Source organism: Phragmites australis, chromosome 11 (assembly GCF_958298935.1).
Source record: "Phragmites australis chromosome 11, lpPhrAust1.1, whole genome shotgun sequence".
NCBI lineage: Eukaryota > Viridiplantae > Streptophyta > Magnoliopsida > Poales > Poaceae > Phragmites > Phragmites australis.
The window spans coordinates 20,641,078-20,651,922 of NC_084931.1; the positions used below are offsets into that span (position 1 = coordinate 20,641,078).

Here is a 10,845-nt window from a genome sequence, read left to right on the forward strand (position 1 = left end):
TTCATGTCCCTTCTTATTGCATCCATAGCACTTCCTCTTGCTTCTTCTTGTTTTCTTCTTTGGAAGCGTGGTCTTATCATCAACCTTGTTGGAACACATAGAGGCATAGTGTCCCATGCTTGAGCACTTGAAGCACATGACATGAGCCATCTTCTTATCTTAGCTCTTACTCATGTCCTTCTCTTCTTTCTTCAAGGAGCAATCTCTCACATGGTGACCCTCCTTCTTGACTTGAAGCAAGTGATGAAAGCCTTGTTCTTCTTTTATTTTTGCCCCTTGATCTTGGCATTGTTGGATTTGTTCTTTTTGTTGGATTTTACTTCAAGTTCATGATCCTTGTGCTTCTTATTTTTACCTACATGATACAAGTCATATGTAGTGCTCGGAAAAATATTTCCTTGAGAGCAACAAGGGTTAGCACATGGCAATTCAATATGAACTAGTGAGCATGTGCATTTGTACATATAAGGTCGGTAGGATTTTACCGTTGTTACCATAACCTCATTAGCTATTTCTAGCATGACATGTGAGTCTACAAGATTTTTATAAGAGTACACAAGCTCATCATGATTTTCTTGCAAAGCCACATGCTTGCTCGTGAGCTCTTCAAGTTGAGCCTTTAGCTCAATATTTTCTTTCTCCAAAGATGCTACATAAGAATTAGAGTTAGTAGCATAAATATTATCAATAGGAGAAATAGTGGATTTATCTTTAGATAAAATATAGCAATTAGGACATGATTTTTCTAAATCCACTAGAAGCATAGCATCTAATTTATCAATCAAAGAAATATGCTTAACTTTAAGATCCCTATAAAGATTAGATAAAGAATTATGAGATTCTTGAAGTTTTTTATGTTTCACATTTAAGACCTTAAACTCTTCTATTTTCCCAATGAGGAATTTCTCTTGCCTCTCTAGGCTTTCCTCATAGCCTTGTATTATGTGCATGAGTTTGATCATTTTAGGCATATCCTTTTTGCTCAAAATATCAAACCCGAGCTCATCACTATCACTAGCACTAGAACTAGCATTAGCATTACTAACCTCACTTACCGCTCTCTTTTTACCTTTTGCCATAAGGCATAATGGAGAATCGGTGTGAGGAGATGAGCATCTTGAAGAGGTAGATGCTTCTCCACCTAGCCTTTGTCTCTCATAGACTTCTATTTTCTTCAAAAAGTTAGTCTCACAAGTACTAATGAAAATAGATTCATTACAATGAGGATAATTAACTATATCATCATGATAAATGGGTATTTTTACACTAGATGATATGCAAGGGTTAACAACACTACTAGAAATAGAAATCTCATTGCAAGTGTTGTTAAAATCCAAAATAGGGATTGGACACTCACTTATCATACTCACCATTTTATTACCTTGCTCGTTGTTAAATGTTGGTGAAGTGGATGACGGAGTGACATCCTCTTGGACAAATGAGACATTCATTTGGTGCTCTTCATGGTGTGATGATGAAGTAGAGTAATCCTCAAATGGCGTCTCCGGAAGAAGTTCTTCTTCATTATATTTGGGTTTATCATATCTTTCTTTAAGAGTTGCCCAAATAAGATGAGCATCTTCAAGCGGCAAGATGGATTCAACCACATCTATACTCAAAGCATTAAATAAAATATTAGTGACTTGAGCATTGAGATGTATGCATTTCTCTTCCTCTTTAAATAATAGGAGATTATCATAGGAGGACAAATACTCACATCTACAACTCGCTCTATATAGGGACTCATGGCCCTAAAGATATTAAGCATGCGAGTACTCCAATCAAAGTAATATGAATCATCTAATAGGAGTGGCTTTATGTGCACTAATCCGCTAGTCGATATCTTTACTCTCTAGGCGGTAAAGCCCAAAAAAGAGACTTGGCTCTAATACCAATTGAAATGACAATGATGTCGCCTAGAGGGGGTGAATAGGTATTTTTGCAAAAATTTGTCCCCTTTTACTGTTGATCTAAACTTACAGTGAAAAATAAACTAACAAATTTTTCACAAATAAAAACCTAAATATGATAGGATTAACTAGTGCACAATCACTCTAAATAAGTGTGAAAGTTACAATCCTAAGGTAACAAAAATTATTCAATTCCAGCAAAAGATATGCAAGAAAATATTAATTGAAAAAAGCTAAAACACTGTTCACCAGAGTATCCGGGTTAATCCGGATACTCCGGGTTGTACAGTTTCGGAACCTCCAGGTTCTGTACAAAAATGAGCTCGAAACTGAAATTAAACAGCACCTAAAGAGTTCTAGCTGAAACCAAATAAAATCATGTGTTCTAATTTATGATTACAAGTAGATCCACGGAGAATCTACAATCAAAAACACACAAACGAGTAGATCGAGCAATATGCATAAATATTGAGCAAGAACTCAAATGTAAACAAACCGAAGTAGAGACACAAAGATTTGTTTCTCGAAGATGGCGAGATGGGGAGACCGGGTGGCATGGTGGCGGTAGGCGACGGGCCCAAGGGGAGATGGCGAGATGATGAGGCACGACCGCGGTAGGCGACGGGCCCGAGGGGAAATGGCGAGACGGGAAGGTGCGGCCGTGGTAGGTGATGGGGCCTGAGTGGAGATGGCGAGATGGGGCGACGTGGCCATAGTAGGCGATGGGTACAGTGGAGAGAATGGTGATGGGCCCAAGGGAAGGAGATGGGGAGAAGGGAAAGACAGGCCTGAGAGGTAGCGATAGTCGAAGTGACAATAATGATCATCACATCACTTCGACCACTACTACGCGTCAGGATCGATATTCTGGAGTGGAGTGAGATGGGAAGCATAGTGAGGGAGAACCGAGATATTTATAGAAGGATTATCACTGCTAGTTCGTATTTCAAACCGGTAGTGATGATCCTTATCACTGTCGATTTGGAATACAAAATAGTAGTAATCCCGACGGTATCACTATTGGTTTGGAATAAGAACCGACAATGATAAGTCGGGATCATACCATTTTGTATTCTAAACCGGCAGTAATAATAATTATCACTGTTGGTTCATAACGAGTTAATCATTGATCTATCGGTTGAGCTTTCAAACCGGCAGTGATAATCCTTATCAGTGTCGGTTTAGAATACCTTATCACTATCGGTTTGTAACATTAACTGACAATAATATATCACTGCTATTTTATAGCTATAACTGCGAGTTCTTAACGACTCAATATTAGATCTACTGGTTCAGCTTCTGAACCAACAGATAGGAATGACCCTTTCTATAGTAGTAGGGTCGGATGTGAAGAAATGTATATGCATGATTTGTGGGAGAAACTAAAACGAATCAATGGATAATCAACAAGAAATTTCAGGATTCGACCAACAATTTGGGGCTCCCTCCACCATAGCAAAGCAACCAGCACATGGAGGAAAGAGGCGCTCTAATTTGGTTTGTCTTTCCTTTTGCAGTGGAAATTGAAAACCGATCGATTCCTTGGGGGCCCAACGTGGTTAGCGACCACAAGCCTCTGATGGATAGCGACGGGATTTAATCTCATCGTCGGGTAGCGAGCGTAGCACCGAGACAGATGCAGAATAGCACCCGACGATCACATATTGTAAGTGGTCGTTAGTCTTAGGTCGTTAATACTCCATTCCAAGAGTTAAAACAATGTTCAGTATTTTCTAATTCTCTCTTTCGACCCATGAGCTTACAGAAATTGTTCATATTTAGGTTTGAATATAACTTGTCTAAAAAAAAAAAGGCTCTGAATACAACCACTCGGCGTTCAATTCCATTCGTCACTTTCACAGCCGTTGAGATCGCAATGATACATCAAGGAAAGTGCAAACTTTGATTGCAGTTACAACCATTGATCTTTTTCAGCGGCCATTAGTTTGTCAAATCCATAACCGATGAGATTGCAACTGCGCAGAGAAAGTGAGAGCTTTGAGCTTTTCCAAAGTCAAGAGCACAAAGTACTGATCAGCTCAGAGCAGGAGCAGGCAGGCAACAACATTTCTCGTCGCAACCAATTCGAATGTGGCGCGGCATCCACTCCGTCAGCAGCAGTAGTTAGGTGAGCCTAAAACATAATAAGTTATAGTATTGCACCACCAGCTCCAATCCGCAAGAAACAAATAGAGCAACTATAACAATAATAATATAGCCAACTACTACTAACTATAAAAATTATCCATACCATACATATAGATAACATACTTAGATTACTTTTTCAATGAACTACCTACATTATTTCCTCCTAATTTAATATAAGTCACATGTAATAGGATATTGAAATGTTGTATATATCTTGGAATACGTTATAGACTAACTACACGTTAATAACTAAGTGTTTTCTTTCTCGTAATAACTCTTATTCACGTAGATAAAAATATGATATAGATATCTTTACTGCTAGTTGATATATATTGTTGGATAGATAATTCAGGTTGCATCCACATCGGACAAACGATTACACTTGAAGCTGATCGTGCAGCCATCAATCCTTTTAGTTACAGCTCCACGTAGATAAAATATGATGCGGACATCCACACCCTTATAACGAATCCTGTCAAATCGTTTGGTAGCCCTGTCGAATTAAAGTTGTCTCTCTTTCGCAAATGAAAAAATTAAAGTTGCCTCTTCGAATGAATTATTAAGAACCGGCATGTTTAGTGTAGTGGTATCTTGTATGTATACCGGTATCAACTCGTCCACATGACCACAAGTATTATATATAGAACTGGTATGATGATGGAAAAGATGTTTAGGCTCTGATTAGCAACGCGGCAGCTTCTCAAAAGCACTCATCTTTCTAATTTTAAATGCAGTGGCCATTTCAGAGTATTTTGTAGAGCCGTGACAGCAAATACTTACTACCTGTAATTATTAAAGTCTCCTGAATAGCTAGATTCCGTTTGCGCCACAACACAACAACAACAAAGTGACGCTTAGTCTCCTTTGCCCATCTGGTTGAACATGAATCCTCTGCAGTAGAAGAGCTAATGCAGAGGATAAATAGCTATCTGCATTAGTTCTCACTCGTTTCACGGATGGATGGGATCGGTTGGTGAAACACTACATTATCAGAGTGCTGCATAATGCATAATGCTGTTTATACAGTAATGGGTGATTAAATAATGCAGAGGACTATAACAATAGATTTATTTTACTGTGCAAAGAATGATTCATATATATTAATCGTTATTAATGCAGATGATCTGTGTCCATCTGGTTCGAGTCCTAAAACAGAGCACGTGTGTAGTGTGACCATCACCTCCTCTGCGACCAATTAAAAAAAAAGGATAAAGAAGCAACCCTGCGCGCACAGAAGGGGCAATACGGTTCTGCATTCAGGAGATGAGTCGGCGTGGACGAGATGTGCATATCCACATACTTACGGGTGAAGTAAAACAGATCAGGATCCACTGACTTCATCTTTTTTCAAGTCATAGTGATTTCATTTTAAATCAGAAAATATTATATAATTAATCGAAAAGTATTGTATAATTAAAACGTTAAACTAGTTACAAAACTAAAAAAATTATTGAATAATTAATTAATTTTTAATAAAAATTAAGATTCAATCTTAAACATCAATCACAAATTGAACGGCTCTTAAACTGAAATCACGATACCTTCAAAAGGAGATGAAATCAGATGATCCAGATCCAAGCAGAACACGGCGCGTACGGTCGGTGGCCGTTGGAATGGACCGGATCGTCTGCTTCCTCCGATACAGTGGCGCTTTCCGGCACGCGTCGCTTTCGCTCGGCGCACGCGAGCCTATCGCGCCCACGCCGTTCGCTTGGAGCGGCTCCAGCCGCTGACTGGGTCGATCGCGTCGGTCTGCCACCTCTGCGCCACATGTTCGATACACGTGGCTGGCCTCCGGTACTTCCACGTCGGCACCGGAGCACGCACGTCCATTATATTTTACCCGAACCATGCATGCAACGTTCGGTAACAGTGAAACGTCTGAAGAAGAAGTACGTGAGGAATATCTCAGACCATATATTAATTTATACGGTGCCTAATGTACATATGCTACAATTGATGTGCGTACACGATACCTCCTAGGTACGTACGTACATCTGTATCTGTTCCAATCGACCTCTCTATACTAGGTACGAAGGGAGATCAATTCTGTACCGTATTTACCTACGGTATATACGTACGCGTCTCCCCTTCCACGGTGACTACACCACATCGTATACATAAACCTCACGGCGTACGCATCTGAGAGTAGCATTTGCTACTCCCAGCGGTCGCATAAGAAAGCCACGTACAATACGTAATCTACATACACGTACACATATACGTACTTACGGACGTACGTACGGGTAGAGCCAGGCAGCTTGGCTCAGTTGAAGCTGATGGGGTAGACGTGCTGCATGTTTGGGTAGAAGAGCCCCCAGTTCTGCTCCACGCCGCTCTCCTTCTGGTTCTCGTTGAACATGGAGAAGACGTACGTCTCGATGGCGCCCGGGTGCCTCGGCGTGCCGCGCCTGACGTGGTTGATCAGGTTCTGGTTGTATATCCTAGCGTTCGCCGGCGTCGCATCCATGCCGCCGCCGGACGGCCACCCGGTCTCCGAGACCACCACCGGCACGCCGGACCCGCCGTGCCTGGCCATCGCAAAGTAGAAGGCGTCGACGGTCGTGTCGAAGAGGTTCTGGTATCCGTAGGCTCCGTCCTGCACGACGGTGCCCGACGCGGTGAAAAGCGCGTAGTTCTTGTCTATGGCACCCGGGCTGTAGGCATAGGCCAAGTAGGGGTAGATGTTGGCCATGAGCGGGGCGCCGGTGCGCGCCAGGAACTGCAGGACGGGGCCCATGAACGCCTGCGCCTCGCCGGTGAACTCGGCGGCGGAGGGCGGGCTGAACACGCCGAGGATCGCCTGCGACACCGACGTGGTCACCTTGATGTGGCCCAGCCCCGCCGCGGCCAGCGCGGAGTGGACGTTCTCCATGGCCGGGGCCAGGTTCTGCGTCGCGCCGCCGGCCACCTCGTTGCCGACAGAGACGTAGCGGAAGGAGACGGTTGGGTAGGCCTGGATGTTGTTGCGGACCCAGGAGGCGGCCGCGGCGGGGCTGGCGGCGAGGTTGGACAGCACGTCGTTGGGCGCGCCCACGATGACGCTGATGCCCGTGCCCCCCACGGACTGGAGCGCCCCCTGGTCCGGCGCGTACAGCCGCATCGAGTTGATGCCGTTCGACTTGTACAGGCCGACGACGGTGCTCGCCGCCGGCAGGTTATTGGCGCTCATGCCGTAGCACACCCCGATGGCCTCAACACCTGCACGTATGTAACTTCCGTTAATCCTGTACGCTACACAGTATAAATTTTTTTCACGGCCCCAGATAAAATTTTAATTACTAGCTTTACTGTGACCTAGCTACAAGTCCTGTACCAAGAAAAAGAAATGAAATATGTGTGCATAAAACAAGGTCGCGAGCAGGGTCGGATGCATGTAGAAATACATATGCGGACTTTTGACGTGTCGTAGGAATTGCGCCGATTTTTTAACCCTAGCTAGAATGGGACATTTAACTGAAAGTTTGTGTGCATGCACGGACACTTGCGAATCCAACTTTGCGTTCTCCTTCTCTCTCTTTGGACTCTTTGTTGATGTTACATGTAACTAATTGTTAAATTTTACAGTCAGTAGTTGGTGTCAAGTGCACGCGATCACTCGGATCAGTGACGAGGAATATTTTGGTAGCCTTGACCGGGTTGTCGCTGCGTGCAAGAAAAAGAAAACAAGTGAGAATCAAGTGGCTTAGCTCGTGGCCAGGGACAACCTTAAACAACGGGATAAACTTTGACCTGGAGTGGAACTTTGAGCTCGATCACTAATCCTTGCTTAGTGCACATCCTAATTCTACCTCAACTTTTGAAGCTAGCTTTGGTGAAAAATATGTTGGGACCAAAAGACTATGAGAGTTAGTGAAATAGTTCTTTTTTTTTTCTATTGAAAGTTGCTCAAGAATATTTTACTGGCGCACACACACATATATAATCTGTAGTGTGTGTACTTGCACGCCACTAGTCAACTTCGGAAACGGATTAGGAATATGCTTAGTGCCGAGAGAGAGAGAGAGAGAGAGAGGGAGAGAGAGAGAGAGAGAGAGAGAGAGAGAGAGAGAGAGAACCACACATGGTAGCTTGCGGGAGGACCAGAGAGAAAGAGGATGTGGGGATAAAAGCAGCTTTCTTTTGGTCGGACGTCCGCACCACGACCGTTGGATAGTCCACGTATGAGCGATGTGGATCGCCAAAGCGGTTAGCTACCCAGCCGCCGAGCTCGATCTCCTCTCGCGTGTGCCACAAGCGTCACTAGTATTAAACGCAAGCTAATCAATCCTAGAACGGTAACATGCAGTTGATCCTCCTCTTCAACGTGCAACTATATACGTACGCCTGCAATTTTTTCCCAGCACGTATATATGTAGCTGTGATGTCCACATACATGTATTTATATTCGCTTATTGAATCGGCAGAGTTCCTGCATGCCTGTTTGGCGAGGAAAACTAAACAAGATGTGTGTGTACTTGGGCTGGCACGAATGATAAGGCTGCTCCCAGCTAATGATTAATTTGCACCTGATGGAGCCAGCCGATCCTATGCATTAATCCATCATCAAGTGAGTTTGTTACAGCCACAACACCACCATTAATATTATTCATCCAGTACGTCGTACCAGACGCTAAGCTTTGACGAATGGAACAGCTGCTGTACGCGCATGCATGTACAGCAAACTAACCTGGAGGACCCTTATCTGCCGGGCACGAGCACTCGGGCCAGCCGGCCGGCCGGTGCGACATCACGCATCGCCGTTGAAAAGCCGTCAAGGGACGCGACGACGACGGCTGGCGAACCAATGGCGGCGAGAAAGACGGCAGCGAGCGACGGGTGGTTAAGCGGAGTGGTTGCACCGACTTCATCAGGCAACAACGAATCATCAGAGCGAGGCTCGGTCTGATCGGAATTTGAGTAGTGGTAGCTACTAGCTAGGACTCGCGTCAACAGTGACAGATTGAAAAGGGGAGAGAAAATCAATCGAAGCGATTAGCCGGCCACTGGTCTAGGCTGACTACTGAGACGGCGATCGAGACCCTAATTTTGCATGCATGGGGAGGGAAAAGCTAGGTTACCATGACACTGATGAGTGAAAGATACAAAGACAGAGACGACTACTCTAAGATAATTAACTCTTTATGTAGAATAACTTTCTGACTGATCGTTTCAGAAAGATGGTTAGGAAGGCAGCTGAAGTGACATGCGTGCGTGCTCACCGAACGAAGACAGACTTCGTTCGCACGCTTGCTGCCAGGCCTGCCACAGTAACTTCCATGCATGATTTCTCCATCAACTTTATGGTTTAGAGTAGATACTAGCTAGCCATAAACATCTTTTTCATATATCATTGATTAAGATATTAATTAACTCCCAAAAGATACTAACTCCCAGTGGAAAATTGTGATCGTTTGTTCTGTGGAAAATTAAATTTACCGCTAATATATATATATATATATATATATATATATATATATATATATATATATATATATATATACATATACATATACTCCCGTAAAGTCTACTTTGGTGTCTAGCTACAAACACACCTTTGACCCAAAAAAAAAAAAGGAAACTTGTAAGCAAAGAACAACGAACTGATCGTTGTGCCAGCAGTCAAAATTCAGGTTCCGTGACTTTTTAAAGGAAGTTACTGATGCACAATTTACTGTTTGATTGATGCAGGAATGACTGATGGAGAATGAGATGGATGCCGTTTAGACGTTATCGTGCGACCTATGGACCGAACAAACGCAGAGTGAAAGTGACACGCACCAAAAGAAGGCGGCCGGTAGTAACGACTACCGAGTTATCTTTGCATGACGTTGTTGATGAGAGAGATGTGTGTGACTATGCCTATGCGTGTTCTATCTACTATACCTCACGTCATGGCTAGTTTAACTAAGCTCTTGATGGAAGCGAAAGCTAATTGATTTATTATCTTCTTCCCCACGAGGAAACTCCACTACATGTGTCATGCATGCATATCTAAAATATAAACTACTTTTTTGAAAATATAAACGAGAGAGAGAGTAAATGTGTCATGCATGCATATCTAAAATATAAACTACTTTTTTGAAAATATAAACGAGAGAGAGATAGAGAGAGAGAGAGAGAGAGAGAGAGTAAAAGGGACAGAGAATCACTTTGGGGGACGGAGGCAAAGACCCCGAGGAGCAATGCCATGGCGAACATGGAGGCTACACCTTGCCTTGCCATTTCTCTCTCTATCCTCTCAAGCTCTCTCTATCTTTCCTGGCTATGCTCACACGTCTCTCCAAGAAGACCCCCTCTCCCTCTCTGTGGTGCTTGTTTCTTCGCTGATACAACCGCTGGCTGAACCCCTCTTATATAGATGCCGAGGAGACAGAGTTGGGTCCAATCAACTTGTTGGCCTTGGCCCAACGTTTCCAGCAGCGAGCCACGTTAATTTAGCCTATTCCAATTGACGAGACAAGGGTAGCCGTTGCTGGCGTCACTCGTCCCACAATGTCTGGTAGACAGAGGTTATCCGGTACACACAAGGTTGTTGTGACTTGAGACTATGGGGTCATTCATCATACCAAACAACTTTTGAAAATAGAGGGTTCAAATTTAGGCGCACAATGATGTCCCATGAAAGGGAAGTTTTTAGGTCAACACGAGCGAGGACGCGGTGCGTCGTAATGGTGTTGCCAACGTAATCTGATCGGTGAGTATGTATATCATACTCAAGGAATATTCGACGTGTCGGTTTTTTTACAACATCTTTGTATGGTGGAAGAAACCGACATGACTTACCTAGGTTTTTCGTTTACTCAAG

At 43.5% G+C, this 10,845-nt stretch overlaps 1 protein-coding gene across 1 annotated transcript; it reads right to left on the minus strand.

The window, feature by feature from the left end:
* Positions 1-5,955: 5,955 nt before the first annotated feature.
* Positions 5,956-10,380, minus strand: LOC133884706 (lichenase-2-like). Its single transcript, XM_062324218.1, has 2 exons — positions 10,190-10,380; positions 5,956-7,259 (listed from the first exon to the last, which is right to left on the minus strand). The coding sequence occupies exons 1-2, from the start codon at positions 10,260-10,262 to the stop codon at positions 6,325-6,327; spliced, it is 1,008 nt and encodes a 335-aa protein (XP_062180202.1). The 5' UTR covers positions 10,263-10,380; the 3' UTR covers positions 5,956-6,324.
* Positions 10,381-10,845: the final 465 nt, after the last annotated feature.